Source organism: Rissa tridactyla, chromosome 7, assembly GCF_028500815.1.
Source record: "Rissa tridactyla isolate bRisTri1 chromosome 7, bRisTri1.patW.cur.20221130, whole genome shotgun sequence".
In the NCBI taxonomy this organism is placed as follows: Eukaryota; Metazoa; Chordata; class Aves; order Charadriiformes; family Laridae; genus Rissa; species Rissa tridactyla.
In genome coordinates, this window is record NC_071472.1 from 10,911,548 (window position 1) to 10,936,517 (window position 24,970).

A 24,970-nucleotide genomic window follows, 5' to 3' on the forward strand; every position below is an offset into this window, starting at 1 on the left:
TTAAAAAGCTCTGAGAGGTGAAAACACTGGACGGTTACACATGATAGTGTATGCTAATAGGTTTGAGCTCTTACAGGGCTTCTTTTCCCTGAAGCCACTGTCACCATGCTACTATTAGTGGAGAAGTGATGCCACAACCAATAAATGGGGTTTCCCAAGCAGGTTCTTATTTTCTGAAGTGTGGTGTTGAGGTGAGCCAGTACAGGAAACAGGTCCTGCACAGCTCGTGATCTTGAAGGGAAGCAGGTTCTCGTGGCTTCTCAAGGTGTGACCAAGAGAAGGATGAGAAATCTAATGCTGCTTTACGTCACAAACAGGATATGAGCCTTGCTTTAGTCATGTAAATATGCCCAGAGGCATACTGGTACATCAGTGCACGTGTGTTCTTTTGCCTTTTACTATTTTTTACTATTGTATTTACCTTTTACAATTTTTCAAGGAGGTAGTAAATGATCAAGTGTGTATGTAAAAGGGAAGAGGGATCTCAGCTTACTCTAAAACTTATTCCACGCTTCGTGATGTCTTTTACATGTGTTGCATGTTGCAGCATGCCGAAACAGATGGCATGTTGCACTCAACTTTATCTTTCTTTGCATCCAGGTTCACTTCCCTGATGTTGAACGAGTGGAGTGGCTGAACAAGGTGAGGAGCTCTGAACTCCAGTTTGTGAGGCCATCTGCTCTGAGCTGCATCACAGCACAAACTCTGCCGGCCAAGTCTGAGAAAGTTATCAAGTCACTACAATACGGCTCAATTGTATCAGTGTCTGAAATCTTGGAGCCACTTAAATATAGAGTTGCCACTGAAGTTTTGGTGAGAGCCAAATGTGTGTCTGGTTGATACAGGTTTGATGAATTTGACCACAACAATTCATTCGGAGATTTAAAAGAAAAAAAAAGCAAGTGTTTGTATGTGTGTATAGATGTATATATATATGTGGGTATGTGTTATTATTTTAGTAAAAGTAGTGGCATCTCCTCTTACCAGACGGGTTCCCAGAGAGTTCTGAGGGAGGTATTCCCATCAGCAGGTGTAGTTCTAAGCTCTCACTGGAACTGGACTCTGTGGAATTCAAAGCAAAACAGCTGAACTTGCAAATTAACATCCAATAACTGTCCTGTTTTTCTTTTTAGCAAACTTTCTTTTCGATGTAAAAGCTCATCTTACTTCTCTCTGAATAAACCTAACTACAGGGAACTTTGTGACACTTTAGACGAATTAGGAGCTCTTGTCCTTTAGAGACTTTAACCCTGGGCTTTGCTGGCTCAGCCCCTGTGGTTAGAAGCAGTCAATAGACTCTATGGTGCTGAAAACTCACCCTTCAGTTCCTAAAACAAATTCATTTTCTGAGAAACTGGGATGGATCCTTCCATAACGGTGACTTAAGAGCACAAATGTGACTTGGTACTTTAAAAGCACAGAGATTGATAGCAAGGTGTTCCATGATGTGTGTGTCTGTTTCACAACAAAAGGTATATTATACAAAGCATCTTCAGCATGTTTCTGCTTTTGCGGTTCTTTAGGTTCTTGTACAGGCTTGGCCATACTTTGGGACAATCATGGAAAAAACATTTAAGGAAGTTGTTGAACCAAAAATCAGAGCGAAGAATGTACATCTGAAAACATGCACCTTTACCAAGATCCACTTTGGCGAGAAGGTAGTGGTGAAACCTTTGCAATGCTTGCAGTTCAATCTTTTCTGAAAAGTTCAGATGCAAAGGGGAGAGCATTTGTTCTGGAGTCTGATGTTCAGCACTTTAATGGCTCTGAATGATTAACAAAATGGTATTGGTACAACACTGCTGCCTCCTTTGCTCCCTCCTCGTGTTTATTTGATCGTCTTCAACGTGAAGGAAAGATCATATAGGAGACACGCATCTCTTCCCATCAGGTGTCAGCATCATGGGACTGGAGATAGAAAAAGGGGCACATATCCACATTTCTTTCTGTTATACCCTTCCAGCAGGAGTTTTCAGTGCTTCATAAAGCTTGCAGCATGGGCTACTTGCAACCAGCCCTGTATTTGAGGACTGCCAAGGCCATTCACACTACTGCTTTAAGGGAAAAACTTGTGTGGCTTACTCATACTTTACATGCAGTTGTGCAAAGTCTTTAATAAATACAAAGTCTTCAATTAATGCTTCTGTACTCAAATCGATTGAAGTGAGTAGGACTTTCCACTTGGGCTTAATTTGAAAGATATTAACTATGCCATATCTTGTTTGTCTTTATTTCAGTGCCCTAGAATCAACGGAATAAAAGCCTACACCAAAGAAATCGACAGAAGACAAGTTATCCTAGACCTGCAGATATGGTAACATTGCATCCTTGATTATGTAGATGGTTCTTAACTCACTGCCCATTTGACACCTGTGTGAGAATTGTCATGCTGGACTGGACACGTGGTCCACTAAGATCAGCATGAAGTGCAGAGGTCATTATCTTATATCAACCTGGAATGATATGAGATAATCTGTTCCCCAGCTGGATGTCCTGAATACTTACAGAGGTGAGATGTTGTGCATCAGCCTTTGAGTCAGAAAGCGGTGTCACCTGCACAGGTCTAGGTGTTACCTCCTCTGGCCCATCCCTGCTGCCATGGATATAAGAATGTGTCCCTTGGCTTTGCCATTCATGGCAGTAAGAACCCAAGTTTTGGAACTGTATTTTCTGTTCCGACAGCTCTGACAGCTCTCAGGCATGGAGGCGCTTGGTCTGTCTGTTGCCCCATTACGGTTCCTCTTCAGTCCAACCTCTCCAGTTCTTCCAGAACTACTTGTGCTACGTATTTTTTAATTCCTTCTCCTTATTTTTTAATTCCTTCCCCTAGATTAACCCTCTTGTTTTACTCACCATTTGTTCTGTGTGCCACCCAACACATTTGCTTTTTTTTATTACAGCTGTTCTCTGAGCAGAAAAATGCCTCTAGCTCTATTAACAACAACAACAAAATTAGATAAAACAATTGGTACCTTCCAGGCTCTTTTGAATGAACTTGTGTGTTTTGTTAACATCAGAGCCACTGCAGAGCTAAACTCTCTTCTCGTTTAGCCTGGAGAATGGAATTACTGGGGGAATTACCACATGCATGCTGCTGTAGCTCTGTAAGTTTAGTGGGCGATGGAGCTGCCTAATTTAAATGGCTTTTCTTCATGGTAGTGCCAGGAAAAAGCAGTGTGAAATTATGGAGCGTCTTGGCAATAGCACAGAGCTGCTCAGAACTGTGCCTGCTGCTTAATGTGGCAGCGGCGTGGCAGCATCCCCAGCCCTGGCAGAGCGCTATTGCTCCCTGCAAAATGACATGCTTGATTTTCAGCCAGAACATGTTGTGCTTCAGTGCTGTCAGTGAAGTGCTTTTTGTAATGGCTAGACCAGTTTTAGGGCCTTTGGCAAATCATTCGTGCTTTCCATGTTGAGATCGAGGGATTTGATGCCTTTAAGGCCCTGAAGGAGGTTGCTGCTGTTTGCTGTTAAACTACTTCTCCAGGCTGCTTCTCCCACGTACTCATTTTCACTGTCTTTTAACAATCCTCTGCAGAGGGCTTCCCCCACCTCCTCATTCCTGTCCCTCTGGCAGACCCATCAGCATCTCCAAACTAGCCAAGCACTTCTGTTGCTCATCCTGACAATAACTTAACCTGGACTGTCGTCTGATAACCCAAGTATTTTCTGTGTTCAGACTACCTTGTCTGTCTGATGGGGGTCTCTTCTCCTGAGCTGTATTAAGGACCCTGCTTCTCTTATGTTAATACATTAACATCACTTTCTGCAACAAAGCTGGGTGTTGTGCATCGTACGGTGTCTGCGGGAGGTAGTGTATCACTTCAAGGAATGTGGAGAAGCAAATCTATGAGCAGTGGTGTTACTTACCTGCCTTTTTCTGGATTGCCGAAGGAACGAGGGCTTTTTTCCTTTCTTTATTCAAGCAAATGGGCGATCTCCATTTTTCTGGAGTGAGGCAAACCCCCGTTACAAAATAGACTGTCTTAGCTATGTGACTAGCAGTGAGCATCTGCACTAGTGCAGCTGGTGTTGGGAGAAGAGCTGGTCAGAGGAGATAGAGTTGAGCTGCCCCAATGTGAGACTGCTGCCCTTCACACCACCTCTTGGTTGCTGCATGCTGCTGAGGTTTAAATGGCTGGATGTGTCCACAGAGCTGCGTCCTGGCATCACAGCTCTGGAGAAAAGAGTGATGTGCTGTGGGTGCCAGCGTGGTGCACTTCGCAATGCTGAGACCGTAGTGGCTTGGGTTAGGTTTCGGAGAAGCATAGCTATGTTGCAGTGGACATTAAAGGATTAACATATCTGCATGTTCTAAACGTGACTCCTCTGCCTTGGTGCTTGCTAGCTGTAATTTTGTGGGAGTTCCCTTGCTGGTGAACCCACGTGAGCGTGGCCTGTTGGCTGGCTCACCACGGCATGTGGTTCTGAGCAGCTGCCTCGCAGGGTGCTGTTATCCTGGTGGACGGCACTCCTGCCTTGACAGCAGCTCTGTCCCGCTCCAGCGCTGAGTCACCCTTTGTGTTAGCCAGCGTCTTGCATCCAGAAATCTCCGTGTGCTCTGTAAATGCTTCTTGCTTTCAGCCTCACAGCAGTACAGGAGAAGGGATTTTTTTTTTCCCCTCAGTTTTATCGAGGAGGCAACTAGTCTCTGAAGCCCAGAGTCTTTGATGTGGCCATGGAAAAACACACAAAATTGACAGGAGTAGAAAAAAAACCTTTCCCTCTTAGCCTTTCTTTGTGGTCTGTATGGAATCATTTGTGTGGTTTTGATAGCCACTCGTAGACACGTGGCCCATCAGGCGTTTTGTTTAATTTGTGCTCCTGATCTCCATAACATGATGCGGCGCTGAATGCTGTGGTTCAGGTCTGTGCTGTGTGAAGAAGAGGTTCCTTTCCTCTGTGTTAAATTTGTGATGCGATATCACAAACTGCATCCTTTGCTTGGGAACTGTGGAAGAATAGCACTTAGAGTTCCCTTATTTGTATGGGCAGTAGCTGTCAGCAGAGCCAGTGACGCAGTAGATCTGATATTGCATGGAGTTACCAAAAGGAACTTGAGATGCTGCTTTAATTAAATCTGTTAACAACATCTTACATGTCCATAGCATTAGAGCATTGGGAATGGTCATGTAGAGTACTGTCTCATGGCACTCTTAACCATCCCACGTGAAAGGACTATACTTGAGTTTTTGTCAGGAAAACCAAGGCTCAGAGGTGATTACTTGTGAGGCACATAGATCTTTTGGCAAAGGCAAGGATGGAGGCTATAAGTCTTTTCAAAATCTTTTGCTCGGTTCCTGAGGTGATGCACCCACTTGGTGTAAATTAAATTGTGTAAATTTTGTCACAGTTTATAGGACTGAACAGAAATGTTGAGATAGTCACTGCTTATCCTCAGGTCTTCTGTGCAGGTAAAGTTTGTCATTTACCTGTCTGAAGGTCCTGGTGTCTGTATTCTGTTCATGTATCTGTTTTCCAGCGCAAATATGCCAGATCTACAGCTTTCATATGACACATAAGAAAGTATCAGGGTTCTTGCAATGGCTAAATGAAATATGAGATCCCTGCCAAATCCCTGGGATTTGAAATCCCCAAATCTGAAATGAGATCCCATCTGGAAATAAACTGGCAATACTCTGGGATCTCCAAACAATTTGTCCTAGATCTAAATTATGAATCTGTCCCCTGAGCATAGGGAGCTGACAGCTGGATCCTCCAAGTGAATTAATGTCAAAGCATTCCAGAAATGTTCTCCAAAATGGCATTTTTCAAAATGGGAGTTTTTTGAGTGCAGACACTTGACCTCCTGCAGCTGCTCTTGTTCCCCCTAATTCTGCAATTGCCTGAGCTGCTATGTAGCCATGTAGTCATTGGCTATAATCATCAGAGTTTCAAAGTATTTGAAGGCACTGTTACCTCCCAGAAGAATATCTTGCAATCCAGTTGCTTCCTATTTCATTAATCTGATTTAGTACTCATAATCATTTTTCATTGGAAATGTTTTGAGTTTTCATTTCTGTGCTCTTCTGTGGCATTTACAGTACATGGGATGTAATAGATAGATAGAAGAATAGTGTAATAATTAATATGTATAATATAATTATAAATAATTAATATGTATAATATGTATAAAAATATATATACACATTGCAATTTACTCTTTTAAGAGAATCTCTGGACTTCCTAACTGGCAGGTTTTCAAATCTGGAAAGACAGTCTCTGTCATCTCGTGCAGAACTGAAGAAAGTGGTCAAAAGAAGTGTGCAACAGTACTTTGAGCTTGGTGGAGTTTGGGTTAACTAAGTTTGTAGGATCTTATGAGAAACTAAAAGCATTTTGGAAACTTGTAAATCTTGAGCAGAAGAGGAACACTTGCCCTCAGGAGCCTGACTTGATAGGCAAAGGGAAAAGTTTTTCTCCTACCCTGTGGTACTTGGTCACGTTTTCTTATCTCTCTTATTTGTCTAATACTGCTTGCTCATTTACCCAAGTCCAAAGTCAGGCAGACTAAGCAGTAGTCTGCTTTACAAAGCACTTGAGAAGGATGGATCAAAGGGGGCTTTTATCATGTGGGACGATGAGAAGATGGGGCCCATGGGGAATTACTTTACAGAGGGAGAATTGCACATGCCTTTTCTAAAGGGATACATAGACAGGTTAGTCAAACTGGTCAGCATGTGTCTTTTAGCATCCCTGCCCTCAGCCAGTGGATTGCCATTGTATCGTAAACACTGGGCCCAGCTTTTGCACCCAAGTATAGAAGAGTTACAGATACCTGCACTAGTACAAGCTTCTCCAGTTGCCATCCATGGCACAGGCATGCTTATCTGCATCACCTTGTGCAATAGGTGATTTAGGAGAGAAACGGGTGGTTTTTCCACCATCCACAGGTGGGTAAAGCATGGTCCTGTGGATAGTGACAGAGTGCTAAAGGAAGCCTGACATGCTTTTGAGTGTCAAGGCTTGAGTTTGGCTCGGGTGTGCTCTGTTTCGGGGAGGACAGAGAGAGCACAGCAAGGTGATGCTGAGCAGAGGGGGCAGACGAAAGCTTGAGCAGCTTGGACTGGAAATGAGGAGTAAAACTAATGAACAAAGAGTGCATCCTTCCTACAAAGCGCCCTGGCATGGGGGTGACGCCTGTATGAAGCAGACTTAAGGATAATTAAAGGCTCAGGCTCTGATAAAAGGGGTAAAGACCTCTCTGACATCTAGACTTTAAAACACGATTGCATGTATTGAACTGTTACTGGAGAAAAGAGACATCTAGGACTGGATGGGAAGAGTTTTTGACTGTGTGGAAAGGCATAAAGGTTGTAAATTGAAACACCACAACTATTATTTGATGTATTGGACACTGGCAACAGCTGAATTAAATCCTCTTGGATTAATTACTGCAAATTGAGGAACTCATTTTGGCTTCTCATTTAGACTTTTATTGTGACAAAGCTCTATTAGCACCCAATATAATGAGCTGTAAGATAATGTCAAAATTGTAGAAATTAATAAATGTAAAAATAAGTTTGTTTAATTATGTGACTAGCTTGTAAGGAAGACTGTGTTAATTTTGGCATGGCCTGTGAGGTTGTTTATTTAAGAAATGAGAATGCTCTAACATTAAAGGCTTTAATTTGTGAGTTATGAGCTTTTTAAGTTCTGCTAAGTGACTCTGTAAACAAATATTTGAGAACTTTGCTTGCAAAAATGGAGACAAACTCACAGGCTTACACATTCTTGACAATTTTTTTGGCAGGAGGAGGGAGTCTGTCTATGTGTAAATTACAGTGTGAATTAGTGGCAACTGCAGCACTGTTTGCCCATAAACATGTGGTCAGAGAAAAAATCTTGTCCTTTTGCTTTGATTATGGAGTGAAATTATGCACGCAGGTGGCAAGCGCAGCACATTCACTATGCTGCGGTGCCTTTACACCCTGCATTACCTGCAGGGTGTTTGTGTGTCTGCATCCAGAAAGAGCTATTTCTCAGAGGACTGAAAGGGAACTTGGTAGCTCCCTTCAATTGTTCTCTGCCAGAGGGATCAACAAATCTGCTAGGTTCTGCTCCCTGGGGAGTGGCTATCAGTTTCTGCATAAAGTGATGTTTTTACTTATATTAAGCTTAAGGTGGTTTCCAAATTGCAAAAGTACCGCACTCAGCATTCATTTTATTTAAAGCCTGATGTTCTCTATGGCAACTGACCAAAATCTGATCTAAGTCGTCGTCTTTTAATCCAGCCTCAAGGAAACCGGGCTATTTTTAGTGATGAATTTGTCTTTCAAGTGGGCTTTTTGGTTGTGGGCAAGGTGAGGACACCCTGTATGTAATGGCAGGATGGCTCTGCATCAGCTTGGGAGCTGTGTCACAAGGTTGTGGGGTGGGATCAGGCCTTTGGCAGAGAAGGGAGCAAGAGGGCAATTGCTCTGACTTTGAATGTTGAATGAGCCTTTTGATCACCTGCTTGGAGCAAGCTTGCCTCAGCCAACTGCCAGTCTTAAGAATGCAAAAGTAACCTTGAAATACAGATGTTGCTTTGACATCTTGCAGGTAGATCAATATCCCAGGTGACTGCAGGGTGAAGATCTCTTGTGAAGATCTGACCCTTGTTCAATGTGTTCAGCTTTCCCTTTTCAGTCGTTTGAAAATCCATCTCTGCACATGGGATCATCTTGTCAACCGTTAAACTAATTTCCTTTATACTCTGTACAGCCCAACATTTCTCATTGAATTATTGCAAACTGTGGAATAATGTGAGAATTTTCTTTCAGTTACATAGGGGACTGTGAGATTCACATGGACATATCGAAATTTAATCTTGGAGTGAAAGGCGTACAGGTGCGTCCAGCGCTAATGTTGTCTGTTCAAGGCTGTGTTTGGCAGGAGGTAACATGTCTCAACGGGGAGGTCATGACAACTGGGAAACCATCAACTAGCCAGCTTGGAATGATTGGCTTTATCTCCTTATATTTTGGCTGGGGAAATTGTGCCTTCCTTGGAAAGCACCTAAATACCACCTTTAAGCTTCTTAGTGTGACGCTTTAAGGTCGGTGCTAGAGCATCAAGCTTCTGTAGGCCACCTTTTGCCACTGGAGTTCAGAGGAGCTGCGTGTTGGTAGAGAACTTCAAAAGAGCCAGTTTTGTCAGGGTGTTCATAAATGGTTTAGATCAGACCAATGACCTGTTCGTGGAATGTTGAAAACTAATAGGCAGATCACTCCGTTGTATGGCAGTCAGGATTGCAGGGAGATTCCACAAACTTAGAAAACTTTGCCCAATATCAATAGCAATGGCTTGGGGGGAGGGACTTTTACTAAAATGATTTCAAGTGGGATTTTTAAAATTATCTCCATCACTGAGAAGCTCACCATTTTGAAACTGCACCCTGAGAGTACCTTCGTGCTCAGTTTTCCTTGGTCTATTCTGTTTGCAGTTGTATGGGACGCTGCGGGTGATACTGGAACCTCTTCTAACCGATGCACCTTTTATTGGAGCAGTGACCTTGTTTTTTCTGCAGAAACCGGTGAGTCAGGAGTGAACTGCGCTCTGTCGCCTTCTTGATGCTTGTTCTGTCTTAATGGATGGGTAGGTCTTCAGTGAGTGACACAAGCTCTCCAACGCTGGTAACCCAAACTGCCTGACTGTGAATGCCCCACCGTGCAGGTGTTTGAATAGCAAATTCCCAATTGTTCAATGCTCCTCCTAAACCCCAGGAGAGGATGGGTATGAATTTACCCTATTCTCTTGCAGTAGTGCCTAAAAAGTTACTTGCTTCACTCTAAGAATGGGAGGACTTTCTGATGGTGACAGTACAGTGGCCATTTCATAGGCCTTTGCTGCAAGGTTCCTGGCAGGTGGGTTTTAAATCTTCCCATTCATAGATTTTTAAATGCAGTCGTCTTGGAGACCATTCAGTCATGGTTGTGCTTTGAAACCTTGCCTGTTTGATGTCATGTGCCTTGTAGCTGAATTGCGGTTTAATAAAATATGAGAAACCTTCTAGTTTTGTAAGAACCAGTTATCTTACAGCACACAGCTTTGCTTGCCTGTAGATTATGCTCTGCTTGAGTTCATGGGCGTCATACATTTTTGCTCTTGGATGAGGTGTTTTTGTGTTTAGATATAGCAGTATTATTTTAGCACATGAAAAAAAAACCTCTTTGTTTATTTTGTGACTAGAAATACAGACTCCTGAAGTCAGGTGGTGTTTGTAAATGCCTCTGCCTCAGGGCACAGGCCAACCCCGAGTGAAAGGATGAGGAAACAACTTCAAAGTCTAGGTAGAGCTGTGGGATTTACTGTGCGTGACCCCAGGGCATCTGCCAGTGGCCATTGCTAGGGGCTGAATGCTGTCTTTCCCTGTGCTTGCAGGATAAGTCCCAGTGATACCCTCATTTCGGGTATGGCAGGTAAAACAGACAAGGGAATTCCTACCAGCTGTTAGTTTTAATGTATAGATGCAGTCACTTACTGGTGCAGATTTTGCTTTCTTTAAACAGCTGGCTTTCTTCGAGAAACATTTGCTTCCTCTTTAAATTCTGCATTTGTTCTGAAATAAATTGTAATGGTCTTGTGTAATTTTTCTCCCCGATCTTCTTGTAGCACTTGGAAATCAACTGGGCAGGCATGAGCAACCTCCTGGATGTCCCAGGGATTAAGTGAGTGACTACTTTGCTTCACTTCATTTTTCTTTAAAAAGCCTTTGGAAGTTGGGATGGTGTTCTTCGGTAATCATTAAAGCTATTCTCAAGAGCTTCGTCTAAAGGTGTGCTGATACTCATCCCATCATTGTCTGGCTGTGGAGTCTGCAAAACCTGAGGAGGGTGCTTTTTACGTTCTGTCAGAATTGCTTCAATCATTTCATTGTGTTTGAGATTTCAGATGGAAATAGTAAATCCCCAAAGCTGCAATGGTCTATAAACTAAAGAACAAGTCCTTCCGTTTCCTGTGTGCCAGTTACTTGCAAAGGTAGATGAGGTAGATCTAGGTGACTGGCAGTCAGTGCTTAGATTTGTTTACCTTAAAGAGAAAAAAGGCAAGGTATCACAGAGTTGCAGTCCCTCTGACAAACTGAAATACAACCCACGATAAAAAAAACTGCATCAGATTTAGAAGTGTTCTCTTCCTGTGTAATCTGCTCTCACTTGAAGTTCTTCACAAAATGTAGCTCTTCCCCAATGCCTTTTGGGTTCATCTCGTACCTGAAACTTGCACAGCAAGGATGAAAATCTTAGCAGTTTTCAGTACTGTAACTTTCAATTTGTTTCTCCAGATTGGAGATTTGCTTTTTCCTTGTTCTTCAGTGTAAGGAGAAAATCTGTTACACAAGAACAAAATATATTTTGTTACTCAGCCATTGCCTTTCTCCCTTTAAATGCAAATGCAGATACTTGGGCTCCTCTCTCTTCCCCTGCAACTCGTGGTTTGCAGACTCATCGGAAGTGGCTGGCTACTTCAGGTACCAGTTTATGCATTAAAGGGCCTATGAAGACCTTTGATGTTGAGTGAGAGGAAGCTTTCTTTTTATTTTTTCTAATTTGAGGCCAGAGTGGCCTTTTGCCCTGAAGTTTGCCCTGAGAGCTCCAGTTTTTATCAGAGGAATGAATCTGTTATTTTCTAACACAGCTTTCCTTAGTGCTTGCAGGGAGAAGAAGGTATGTAGGTGTTCCAACCTACAGCCTCTCACATAATTAAGTGCAAATTTGGTGTCCTAAATTTTTGCTCCCTGGTTCTCTCACAGGGATTTGAACACAGAAACCCTTGCTTGTCCATCAGCACTACACATGAAAGCCGGGAGCAAAACATGCCTGACCATGAACAGGCTGAAGTACAGGTTGAACAAGAGCTCTCCCTTTCAAATGAACTGGGCTTACTTAAGAGAGAGTAAAGAAACTGGATGCAGTCGTCTGTCCTGATGTACAAGCTGTGTTTAGTTGGGCGTACCCCGAGACTCGAGAGAAGGGACAATTCTGGAACCTTCCTGGTTTTTTTTTTTTTTTTTTGACAGGAAAGCCAACAGCCTGCACAAGGGCTTTCAGGCTCCTGGTTTTACGTTTGGAGTAGGAGAGGACTTTCTGTCTGTGTCAATCTAGCCTCATCTGTGAAATGTGACAATTTTGTTGCACAGTCTTACCCTGAGAAGCTGCCTTGTAAGCACTAGATTTATCAAGAGGATGAAAGTCTTTCAGATGTTTGGTGCTCTCAGGTTTCTCTGCTAATATTGTCTTCTGCTTGTGCCAAGTGTATTGAAATCCTTTTATTAATCACCTGGAAAGTACTGGAGGTCCTTGATGGCGATATGCTTCTTGCTCAGGAGAATGAGGTCAAATTAGTTGCCCCCCACCATACACATAGAGCATTTCCAAAGAAAAGATTTGAACTGAACGGCTAAAAATGCGTAATTTTAGATTACACTGGAAAGTTCCCTAAATTCCAAGACAGACAGTACCCTCAGTTCAAACAGTGTCGTCTCCTGTGTACCAAAGTTCCAGTTACTTCAAACAAGATTTTCCTCTTAGTGCAAAATATATCAAGATACAGAATCTTATCTTTTGCTTGGTCTTCTGGGGGGAAAAAAAAAAAGCCAAACTCATTTTGTTCTGAATGTGGCTGGCTTTTCCTTCCATTTTTACAGTAAGGTCTCAGCATATGGCCAAGAGCAGACAGCAGTGTGTGCCGGGCTCGCGATCTAAGTCTAAAACCAAACTGCCTCAAGGTCTTGAGCTTCCTGTGAAATGATGAAAATTCCAGATTCCCTCCTCAACCTGTCCGTCTCCGGTGTCGGCATTCCCAAGGAAACCCAGAAGGCACACAAGTTTGTAGGACCTGTTTGGGTGCACGACAATCTCATCATAAGGCCTAAGCTCCCATTCATCACTTACAACCTACTGGAGCCAAATTCACATCCAGTCCTAGTAACCCTAGACTGGAACATCCCTGTGCGCAAGTGGGCGCTGCACCCTGTGTGCCACAAGGCAATGTCGATTATGTGCAGAACAGTAGGGAATAAGATTGAAAGGGATCTTGAGAGTCTGCTGCATGCTCATTTTCTCCTCTGTAGCAGCTCGACTAGATGCTAGTTATTGATAGGAGACAGCCTAGCCTTCCACAGTGATCCACATCCATCTTTGGTGATTGATTCTGGTGTTAAATGTCCTCTCCGTTTCTTTTTGTTCTAAGCTAAATGTCACGTAAGTTTCTTCTGCCCATGTGCAGTGGCATGTAGGCACGCTTTGGGTGAAGGTAGGCAGTATCACTCCTTTGGCAGCACCCGTGTCTTGTGCTGTGCCTCATTCTTTCATTCTAACTGAAATTGTGATTGATTGTAGAGATTTAGGTTGCCTTTTCTTTTCCCCCCACCTGCAGTGTTATGTCGGACTCACTAATTCAAGACTTCATAGCTGCACGTCTGGTTCTACCGAACAGGATCACAGTGCCTCTGAAGAAGAACATGAACATTGCCCACTTGAGGTTCCCTATCCCACGTGTGAGTTTTTTTCAGTAGGAGTGTTAAGTTAAACGACTGCACATTTGCCACAATGCTGCTGCACACAAGCTTAGTGTGTTAGGTTCCTGCAGATCCAGCTCTCATCATCTCTTTCCACGTGCATTGTAGGCTTCCTGTAGGTAATATTTGGGAAATATAAAAGCAGATGTTGGATAGTTTATAATTCGGGGGAGTGGGGTCTGAGGGCTCCTACCCTCTATATGTGGCATAAGAAGTCTATTTAGACACTGAGGTCATTTACCAATTTAAACCTTCAGTCTCATTTGAGAATACCACAGTTCCTCAGTTGGAGAACGTAAATATATGAGCAATGAGTGTCAGACTACTTAATTTTTTTACTAATTATGTGAAGGGGTATAAATAGGGAGCTTAGAGGGTGACATCTCTTTGCTACAGAAAAAATTTCAGGGAAAAAAAATCCCACTCAGATCTCTAAATGTTATATCCAAATCTTCAGCCTCCCTCGTCCATCAAATACCTAAGGCGCTCATTAATGACGGTAAATATAAATGAATGACAAAGGAATGCTCCCTATTGCAAACTTGCATCACCAAATTGAAGTTGAATGGCCACTCTGCAATAAAATAATAAGCTGCCAATGGATACTTAATTCCTCCTTTAGTCAGTGGGAATTGATCTTCATTCCACACTTGATTTGACTGTGGCTGTAATCCTGTATGCATATACATGTTTCTGTTTTAAATATAAATTGAAGAATATTTCCTACCCAATTATCTAGATTGGATTGTGTATCTGTTTAAATTTGGGATATTTTTTTTCCCCTAGGTAAATGTTGGGAAAAGTGTTTTAATACAACTGAAATTTGAAATATACTGCATCAAAATACATGTCTGTGCAAACCTGTCATGATGACTACCCTTGCTGCCTGAAATAACTAGTTTTAGGAGGTAGCATATTATAATTATTCAAAGATCACATTTTCATGACCAATTCTGTGTCTTATTTTATTCAGGGAGTAATAAGGGTTCATCTGCTGGAAGCTGAAAACCTCGTCCAGAAAGACAGTTTCCTTGGTGCAATCAGGGGGAAGTCTGACCCGTATGCTCTTCTTCGCGTTGGCACGGTGCAGTATCGAAGCAAGACAGTTTCCCGAGATCTTAATCCCATTTGGAATGAGACGTTTGAGGTACTGAATCTTTTGATCTTTCCATCTGTAGGATGCACAGCCGTTTACATCCCTGTGCTTGGAGGACCTTCTCTTAACTGACTGCACTGGAGCAGGTGGACTTCCTTGTTACTTGATTGATGAGGCGTTTCTCTCCCTTAAACAAGTTCAAATTTACATTGCAAACTTGAAATGTCATTCAGGTTGATCTGATTTACATATGTGGGTTTTTGGAGGTGGTGCAAAGCACTGCTTTAAATAACAATCAGTGCAGTAGTCTGCGCAGCTGTAGTCTGCTCTAGCATTGATTCTTCTCTTCTTATTAGGATACCAGTTTGAGAAGTGTAGCTTGTAGTTCAGAAACAAGCAAACTGGTTTGGAAGTGTCTTCACCTATAATCAATTGTATGTGTTATACGTTTAGCCATGAAACAGCAGGGAATGTCCATAATGTGTTATACGGCTGTGGTGTCGTGTTCTTCTCCACAGCCTGTATGAAACTATGCGAATGCTTTTTATTTTTAATCAGTACCTCTTTCTCCTCCAGTTTGTTGTTCATGAAGTGCCTGGTCAGGACTTAGAAGTGGACTTGTATGATGAAGATCCAGATAAAGATGACTTTATGGGCAGGTAAATTAGCATGACCCTGGCTTGGGGTCCAGTAACCTCTAAACAGGACACACAGATTATTCATACCAGAAATTTAATATCGAAGGAAGATATTCCTTTTGTCCAGATATTGATACCAAGTTATTAATTCGTAGAACAGCTAACTTTGAATAAGGTAGAGAATGGGCCCAGACTCCTGCAGGGAATTCTAGGAAGCCGTTAGAAGTGATGGTTACTACACAATTTGAGGTTTACTTCAAATGTATTTTAGTTTTGGAAGTAATTCAAGGGGGAGACTTTAGAAGTGTGAGTGCGTTCGAGCACACACGTACACAGGTAGTGCGTAGAAGTTGCTATTTGGAACAGATGAGTGTGGGCTTTTTTGGTGGCGATTACTTCTCCCCTCCTTCCCCCAGCAGCAATATGCTGTATATATACACTAATGCCTAAATATACACTGAAATGTTTGCTTTTTGTCTTTCAGCTTGCTTATAAGCCTAGTGGATGTAATGAATGACAGAACTGTTGATGAGGTAAAGATCACAGCTCATTTCTAAATGTGGTTGGTGACGTATGCTTAGATGTTGTCATTTGTGCTCTCCCTCTGCTACTACGTTGTTTCTGTGTGGTTAAGGCTTCCTTGCACACCTCCACCGTGGTATTTTCACAAAAAGAAAATACCTTCGCTCAGAAGACTTGAAGTAGCCATTAAAATAATTTTTACAATCAAGCTGGCAACCTCAGACAGCCCTGAGGTTGCGCTGAGCCGGCAGTGGGGTATCTTGTGTTGGTATCTCCTGTCCTGTGCGTACCAAATGTTTTGTGCAAGGATACAGATAAAGTTAGGTGAAGCAGTCCGATTGCTGAGGGAAGAAATGATCCGATCTTATTGTGGTTCATCCCGCAACCCAGCGCTCTGCAAACAATGCCAGGGTGCCTGTCTTGTGCTGCAGTTGGAAATACCCGTGTGCTTTGCATGTGTATGGGTATCTTATTTTCGTTTTTCTGGCTTTTTTTTTTAAGTAGGTGGACATACTACAATCTAAGTGTCAAAAATGCAAGCTAAGGCGCTCAAAGTACTATTCATATTGTATATTGTATGTAAGTCTCAGAGACTGCAACAAATATACAAAAATTATTCTGCTTCACAGTCCTCAAGTTACTCTTTGTTGTCTCCATTTAGTGGTTTCCCTTAAGTAAGACAACAAGCGGACACTTGCATTTAAAACTGGAGTGGCTTTCACTAGGAAACGACCAAGAAAAGCTACGTGAGGTGAGTATATTTGCTTAAATGATTCAGATACTCTGATCCATGTCCAGCGATCAACAAAGGAGCGTGTAAAATTAGGAACCCCAGGCAAATCCATGGGATTTTATGTTTTCTGGCAAAATTTTGATCTGATTTTCCCCACCACCACCCCTCCTGCAGAGGAAGGGCGTTTGCTTGCTCCAGGTCCCTTGGTAATTCAGGAGTAACTCAAATCTGGCAGCTCTTTTTGCTTGAATTAGCAAAGCTTTGTTTCCCTCACTGCAAAATGGCCTCTGACAGTTCCCTTCTTTGATAATTTTTCCCGTCCCTCTTCATCTAGGATCTGTGTAGAACCCCTGTAACCTCTACTAGTCATAGACAAATAGCCCGCGCTGGTGCTCGGTAGGGCCATGGTTCCAAATGATGTCTTACTTGTCCAGCAGAATTGCTCGGATAAAGCCCATCTCCCAGGGATGCTGTTGCTTCATAATGACGCAAAAGCATTTGAGTTCCACTGAATTGAATAAAATTTGTTTCCAGGGTTTGCTCTGCTGACGCTGGATTACTGCTGTTGGTGTATGTGGTTGAGCATGTGTTTGGGTGTCTTGCTGCACTGGGGAATCCAGTCAGTTCTGCAGGAGAGAGATTAAAGAGCGTTAAGGCCAGTGAATTGAAAAGACTTACACCTCTTCTCACCGGTCTGCTTAAAACTGCTATGCTGTATCGGCTTGTGCTCCTCTAAATTGCAAGTTTTAGGAGAAAGCTGAAGAGCTGCTAGCTTTCAGAAACTGTCCTCTGAATTTGTGTTGTGCTTTACGTTGTCCTTGATGGGTGATCATGCCTACCTTGTGTTTTGTTTTGTTTTATCTTTCCTGGCCTTCGCAGGATAAGAAGGGTCTGTCTACAGCTATTCTGATAGTCTACTTGGACAGTGCCTTCAACCTTCCAGTAAGTGTAAACCACATTCAGGCAGCCTTCACTCCTGACCTTTTTTTTAAAGCCCGCAAAGTAATTGTTTTTAAATACTCTTTTACTAATTTCAGAAAAACCACTTTGAATATTCAAATGGTGAATGTGGAGCAAAGAAGATCAAAAATAACAAGTACCTCAAGGTAAAATTTATATTCTTCTCCCATGCTTGCAAAACAACACTCTGGATTATGTGGTATCATAGCAACTGAAGCTAGCTGTGGTTAAAAAACATAAGTCTCTCCACTGTCAGAATCTTAAGTGACCAGGGGTTCAAAATAGGTGTTGAAAGCCCACCCCACACCAGGAAAACTCTATGAGGTCCAAGGGGGAATGCAGCACAGAAATACTTGATTGCGTGTGGCGTTGTCTTTATTTTTATTTTATACTTCGGACAGTAAGAGCCTCCAGACATCAGAGCAAGTCATGTTACCCTTTCTGCTGCTGCAGGGGTTCTTCCCATGCTGAGCTGTTCCAGTTTGATCTCCCACATTGGGATGGGAGGGATACGGAAGCCACTCTGTCATGCCTGCCTCCTCTCTTTGCTTCAGGTTATCTTTTCAAAATACTGCATTTTGCTACTGTGATGTAAATGGTAGGTGTAGGGAAGAATTGTCTCCCTTTTTTCTTGAACAAGCTACACACAACCACGGCTCTGTGCAGTGGATAAAGCTACCCATTCTCTCTGAATAGCCCCCCTCCCAAATGCGATCTTTACAATTTAGATGAGTTACTAGCACTGTGATACACATCACATTTGATAATCCTTAATTCTAGACTTCGTTGTGTACACTTTTCTCACTGTGCCAAGACCAGACTGTCAGCTGTAGTGCACTAGTGCAGAAGAGCATGGTACGAGAAGACCAGTATTACTGCTTTTGGAAAGGAATTGCTACATATTTCAAGTAAGACTGGTGGTTTAATATTAGTTCCTGTAAACTATAAACGTCTCTTTTTTTTTTTTTTCCCCCCCTATTCTTTTTTCCCCTTGTATTAAATTACAGAAGACAGAACGAGAACCTTCCTCCTTTGTCCTGCTCACGGTAGGAAACAAGACGCAGAAGAGCAAGGTGAGGCTGTTTGACTCTTCTGCTTTCCTTAGTCACCCATAAAATACAAAGTGTTCATCGCCAAGTAGTCCCTAGGAAGGGTAGGACTAGTGAGACTGATGGGAAGAGCTGTAGTTATGGTGATAACTGCGGAGGCCAGGAGGTGGGGGTCAACCAGCACGTGGAAGCACTGTGTCACTGAGCTGTGCTTGATTAGTAGGGGCCTGATCTGCTACTGTACGGGCGGGTATTTTTGTGCTCGTGGCCACAAGGTCATTTTGACCAAGATACCCTAGTGCTATGAGGTTGCAGAGGAAAAAATGGTAGGTCTCCAATGTGGCTCATCCTTTCTCAGGGCAGGGTGTCATCTGTATCAAGCTGGCATTTCTTCTCTCATCAGAGTCTCCTGGCTCCTGTGTTTCGCACAAGTTTTACTGAATGTTTTTTACCTGGATAAGGCATATCTGGATCTCCTCCACTTGACTTTCAGTTCCTTTTTCATTATTTAATATTTATTTTTGCCTGAAGTCTATGAGCAACAGCTGAGTCTTGCCCTCCAGTAGCTGCTGTGAGTCTTGCCCCATGGCTGGATGTGGACACCCAATGTGTTTTGGACACCCAACAAATAGGAATGAATCCCGTTGGTTACACGCAAGCATACGGGACTGGCACCTATTTTCCTTTGTTTCTTCTGCTTTCTCCAGTCAGAAACTGGGTTCTGCTTGCACCTTTACCTTTTTTACCTTTCCCTTTTCCCCACCATGTCACCTGCCTCTCCCAAGCTAGGTCAGACTTCCAGCTTTCCCCTGCTCCTTTCCCATTGCTGCCAGCACTCGTGGCCTGGCGGAGGCAGCTGGTTTATGGAGCAGCCTCAGACACAGCCCCCCGTGGGTGCTTTCCGTACTCTTCATCCTTGAAGTGGATGCTGCAGAAGCTGTGCCCTCCTACTCGTCCCTCAAGCTGCTCCTCTAGCTTTCCTACCCTTCCCCTCCAGCTGGCTGCAGCGCTGGGAGGTGGCCCTGGGTGCCTGCAGGCTGGAAGCAGCACCCTGGCTCTCCCTGGGCGGAGAGGTGGGAGGGAGGGAGCGGTGCCTTGCTGCAGGTGAGGCAGGCTGCTGGTCCTGGCAGCGCTGGTCGGGGGCCAGCTCCAGCTCACCAGACTCGTTCTTCAGCATTTCCACGCCCCACGGAATTTGTCTTGGTTGTGCCAGAGACTTTGCTTCTGCACGCTTCTGACCTGGAAATTCCACTCTCTCCATACGGCTGGAATGTAGCATCACTGAATAAAATAAAAGGGTCACCGTGACCCTTGCTGGTGATCAGCATCCAGGTATTCTTTGCTGCTCACAGAATAAGCTAACATACATGCCGCAATCTTCTTGTTGCAGACCTGCAATTTCAGCAAAGATCCCACATGGGGCCAGGCTTTCACCTTCTTTGTCCACAGTGCTCATTCCCAGTCACTCCATGTTGAGGTGAGAGAAAAGCCTTTCCTTTGAAGACCAAGTGCACGTCCATAGGGAGAAACCTCTTTTATGGTGGATATGATCTCAGTGATGGTTGTTTCCAGGGTCCTCCTACTTAAAAGGTAGAAGAAGCACCTTTTGTTGCCCAGGAAATTCTCTGTTAGCTGATGCTGGTGTCTACCTTTGGCCTAGGATCATGTAACGCATAATATATTAGCTCAAAACATGGGACATTTCTGGCTCCAAAATGTGAAGGAGGTTTTATTCAGGTCTGTGTGTAGTAAAGCCATGAATATTTTGCTGTCAGAAATTGCAGTCTTCGTAATTCTTAACCAGCGTCCTATTGTATTGTGGCTCGTTAAGAAATCCTGTATCTCACTAGCGTACGTGGCACTCACAGACAGTCCTATGGCTTTTCACTCAGCTACAGGAGTGGATTTGAACTTAGAAGGTGTATTGAGGTTAAATAGGCTGAACAAACTATTACCTAAAAAGCTTGTAAAGATTTAAACCAGTTGTCCTCCCAGCTGCCTGGGACATTTTCCCCACAGCAAGTAAGGAAAGTCAAGTAAATCCCAGGGCCTAGTTTTTCGGCGAGTTCCTTCTCTGCATAGTTAGAAATGGGATTTTTACTCCAAACATAATAATTCGTTACACTCCTGAAATATTGGCATCACCCATTTGGAAATAACCATACTCAATCGTATGTCCTGAAATAAATAAGCCAGTTTTTATCTCTGTCTGAAATACCTTCTTGCTTTGCTGTTCCCAGTGCTCCAGTTCCAGTTTGCCATCTAATAAACGCCTTTTTTTTTTTTTTTTTTGCCCCCCTAGATAAAAGACAAGGATCGGGATACTGCCCTGGGAACTTCAGTGATATGTCTCTCCCACTTACTTAAGGACCCAAACATGACTCTGGATCAGAGATTTCAGCTTGATCATTCCAGTTCAGACAGCTTCATTAAGATGAAACTTGTGTTGCGGGTGAGTTGTTCTTTGCCATGTTTGGCTTCCCCAGCGGAAGCATCCGATTGTAACCAGGCAAAAGAGATGAAAGGTGGGAGAGGAGAAATGCAGCTTTGCTGCATAGGTGAGTAGAGAGGAGAAGCGTGACAAGGTCTTTAAGCGCAATTAAGAGTGCATGGTGGAGCTGAGAGGTATCCCTGAGGCGTCCTAAAATTTAGTGCGGTGCCATTGCTGAAAATCTCCTCATGACAATAAAGAGTCAGACTGAGAAAATCTAAGCTGGGAGATCAAAGTTGCTAAACTGAGAGAGACTGATGCTGAAGAATTGTTTTCTCGCTGTGCTCTTGATCAGTGTTTAGACATTGTTAAATACAGGGAAGGGAACGTCACAGCTAATCCCATAGGCTTCTTTCACCTCTAATGGCAGATTCCTGCTGTTACAGTTTTGTGGTGGAATTTCATCTGACGTGGTAATGCTGCCATTAACCCCAGTGCTTTGGGAGCCACGCTCATTTCTTTCCCTTGTGATTTTTAGGCCTTGAACGTTGAAGAACCCGATCCACAAAGAGTCAAGGCTGGTGTCAGTGCCTCGAAGCAAGGTCCCGTGTGTGTCGCGGAGAAGGGTGGAAACCAGCAGAAGTTTGCCTCCCCACCAAAACCAGAAGCCTCAAAAGTACCTCCAGTGAGCAAAGACTCTGCAGCACTTGATTCCCTGCCGAAAAAGGACAGCAGAGAAGACCTGGACACAAATGACAGTTCAGCAGCGCCTGTACCAAGTGAAACTGCTGCTGGCCTTAATGAGACAGGGCACGAGCAAAATGCAGAGCGTCAGCCACCGTCAGCGTTGCATACCAGAGCAGCGGTGGTGCCCACCTTGCCGGTCGTACAGGAGCTGAGGCTTGCACCCAGTGTTACTTCGCTGGGTTCTCTGCCTTCTTCTTGCTTTGAATTAAGTAGCAGCAACCTGGAGCTTCAGAAGTAGGTGTTCTTCCAGCTCAATTGTTCTTCTCTTGGGAAGGTTTAGGTTTTACAGGTCGCTGTTGCATACAGTTGAATTCAAGACTGCGAAGTCATTTGGAGTGTTGAGTCTCAAATCACCTTATGAAGAATTGGCCTAAATATTCCAGTCAACAGCAAAGTACATTTCAGGGTCATTTTCAGATCAGGTGTAAAGCGAAACCGTTTCCTTGTCTGGCTCTCCTGAGAGCTGCTGCATGTGTTGGCTTTGTTGGTTAAGAGCCTCTCACACAGAACATCCTGGGTCCCATAACACTCATGATTTTAGCAACAGGAGATTGGAAGTCTGAATATCCCTCTTCTGTAAAACCATAAACTCTTGATGAGCATATCTGGCTGCTTAAAGTTTTGGATGCTGTGTTTTACCCAACAAATTTTGAAGCCTCTCACAATGCTGCAAACAAAGTTTTTGTGGACAGGTGTGCTTTGCGTGTGTGTCCTTCCCGCAGTGCTGAGGCTGCAGGTAGTCTGCGCTGTCGAGGAGGATGGAGGATGTGTCTCTCCTGGGGCGCAGAATGGAGCTGGTAGAATCCTTAATGAACTGAAGTAACAAAGAAGGCCGGTATCAATTAAGAGAGCATCAGAGCAGTTATCAACCTGAACATCAAACCTAACTCCAGCTGTTCAATCTAGTACTTCTGGACTGGCAAATTCTCTAGCTCTGAGCAGGGCCTCATTTAGAAACCTCTTTAAAGCCATTTTTAAGCGATGTTTTGGATTTGAAAGCACTTTAGTAACATGCAGAATGAGATATAGAAAAGGTCCCATTTTGCATACGCAGACATCCTTGCAGGAGCTGTGTAACACGCTAGCCAGCACTTTGCTGCTCCATCTACAGCAGGCCAATTTGGTGCTTTTTTGGCCAGTTATGCTTGTGGGACAGAAATCGGGTACCTGTACAGAAGGCCGGGTAGGCGGTGCTGGCACTAATGCGAGTGTTGTTTCTGTGGAGCCTCTGTGGTCCAGCTGCTTTCTAGGTAGCAAACTGTAGGATGCCAGGAAGAGGAATAGTGCCCTGAAGGTTGGTTTTAGTTGGAGATGCATTGTGTCCCGCTTCGTGCTGCTAGGTCTGGGCATGTGGTCTGTTAAATAGCTGTATTTAAAAGCTTTTGACTGCGCAACTGTCTTACAGCGGGACTGAAATGCCTCTGGGGGAGATTCAGCTGACGGTGCGGTACGCTTCAATACGGCAGAGTCTCGTCGTGCTGGTGAACGGCTGCAGGTAACGCTGACGTTTGCTCGCGTCTCTCTGTAAAGGAAAGGGGAAGAGCTCTCGGAGCTTGTGTCATTCAGCAAAGCTGGAGCGGAACCACGTGCAGCGTGCGCTGCCCAGCCGAGGTGCCTTAGCATTGGCTGACTTCGGCTTCGCTGAGCCCAGGCAGGTGGAAGCCAGCAGCTCTGGTCAGTGCCAGAAGTGGGTCTGCGGGAGTGGCCAGCAAATAACGCTCACTTCCGTGGAGATACTTAAACTTCCATCCACCCAAAACTTCCTCTGAACAGCATTGACAGCTGATGCATGTCTTGGAGTGTCACAATAAGTGTCACGACAAGGATTGACACCTATGACTGAATTTGTAAGTGTTTATTTAAGAACCCTGATAAGTGGCCACACACTCAGTAGTAAAAACTTTCTTTAGCTTCGTGTCCTTAGTTTTATTTGCTTGTATTCCAACTCCCAAGATAAATGTTTTTGGCCCATGAAGGGTTGGTCTGATTCTACGAGGGACAAGGTATTAAAACACAGAGTGGGAGAAGCTGCCTTGCATGTCAACACTGTGTTTCTTTTAACAGAAACTTAGTACCCTCTTCCAGTCGTGGAGTCGATCCGTACGTTCGTATATACCTGCTTCCAGATAGAAGATGGACAAGCAGGAAGAAGACTTCCGTTAAGAAAAAAACTCTGAACCCCCAATACGATGAAAAGTAAGAAAATGTTAATTATGATTGCTGCTGAAATAGTTGACATCTCTGTATAATGAAAGGACTTCCCTAAGGTGTGCTCCCGTTGCTCCTAAGGATTGTCTTGCCAACGTTTGCAGTTCTTCTGGGGAAAAAAAAAAAGAAAAAAAAAAAAGGCACTTTACCTGTGATTTGCAGGTGCTTGGGGCTGGCCTTGCTCTGCCTGTGGTGTTGCCTGTGCCCCTGCAGGAGGCTGCACCTTCTTCCCAGCCCCTTCCCCGACCCCAGTGGATGCAGGCTGCGCTTGCTGCTTTGCAGTTCCCCTACCCACTTGAACGCCCTGTCTGTCTTTCCGTCTGGGGACCTCGCAAAGCCTACTCTCTCTGTTCATGCTTCTTTGCCCAGTGCTTGTTCTGATGCCTTTCTAAAAGCCAAAGGCAGAAATACGAAGCCCTTTGAGAACGGACCATTCTTCGGGCAGGCGGATGGATGTTGTCATTGAGAACTGGTGGGCACAGGATAAAACGCTCCCTCCTCTTTGCAGACAGCGTCCTGTCCACAGCTCTGCCGCTAAAACGGCACCTGTGCTGTGTAAAACCAAACAGAAGCGATGCTTAGAAGTGGAGCTCTTTTGAGAGGTCGTTTTAATCCCATATTTAGAGGAAGGTACACATATGTGAAAATATGTGAATATTGGGGGATCCTGGGTGGCTCAGGTTTTTCCTACGTTGGGTCCTTTCTGTATATGTTAGCACAGGTCAGAAATGAAGAAAAGATTTTAAAATATTGCCACTTAACCCTCAAAACACTGGAGCGGTGGATTTTGCTTCTGCCTATTCTCACGTCACTCCACCGATCTAGTGCCAGCACAGCTGCTGGGAACATCATCTCTTTTTCCTCACCCTCGGTATTGAGGTGTCCTGTACACCCGCAATTAAGCGCAGCAGGTTGAGCAATACTGAGCTCCAAAACACATTACCTGTTTTACAACTCTGACTTGAGGAAAAGCTATTCAGGTGGGCAGACCGTAGATGATTTAGCGTGGACAAAACTCACTTGACACTAGATGATGTGTGCCAGAGGCATGAGTCAGAGCCATTAAGAATTTAATTGCCACAGGT

The 24,970-nt window shown here is 43.8% G+C and overlaps 1 protein-coding gene across 1 annotated transcript in view; it reads left to right on the forward strand.

Annotated features, from left to right (window-relative positions):
* The window catches only part of ESYT3 (extended synaptotagmin 3), a 37,694-nt gene that overhangs the window by 10,596 nt on the left and 2,128 nt on the right, over positions 1-24,970 (forward strand). Inside the window, exons 2-20 of the mRNA XM_054207732.1 lie at positions 601-642; positions 1,524-1,658; positions 2,238-2,314; positions 8,766-8,832; positions 9,428-9,517; positions 10,597-10,652; positions 13,360-13,480; positions 14,475-14,648; positions 15,174-15,256; positions 15,720-15,768; positions 16,419-16,508; positions 17,370-17,432; positions 17,528-17,596; positions 18,458-18,523; positions 19,890-19,976; positions 20,802-20,951; positions 21,469-21,911; positions 23,083-23,172; positions 23,742-23,873. Of these exons, the coding sequence (XP_054063707.1) occupies positions 1,560-1,658; positions 2,238-2,314; positions 8,766-8,832; positions 9,428-9,517; positions 10,597-10,652; positions 13,360-13,480; positions 14,475-14,648; positions 15,174-15,256; positions 15,720-15,768; positions 16,419-16,508; positions 17,370-17,432; positions 17,528-17,596; positions 18,458-18,523; positions 19,890-19,976; positions 20,802-20,951; positions 21,469-21,911; positions 23,083-23,172; positions 23,742-23,873 (2,006 nt within the window). The 5' untranslated portion in view covers positions 601-642; positions 1,524-1,559. The remainder of the gene's footprint in view (positions 1-600; positions 643-1,523; positions 1,659-2,237; positions 2,315-8,765; positions 8,833-9,427; positions 9,518-10,596; positions 10,653-13,359; positions 13,481-14,474; positions 14,649-15,173; positions 15,257-15,719; positions 15,769-16,418; positions 16,509-17,369; positions 17,433-17,527; positions 17,597-18,457; positions 18,524-19,889; positions 19,977-20,801; positions 20,952-21,468; positions 21,912-23,082; positions 23,173-23,741; positions 23,874-24,970) is intronic.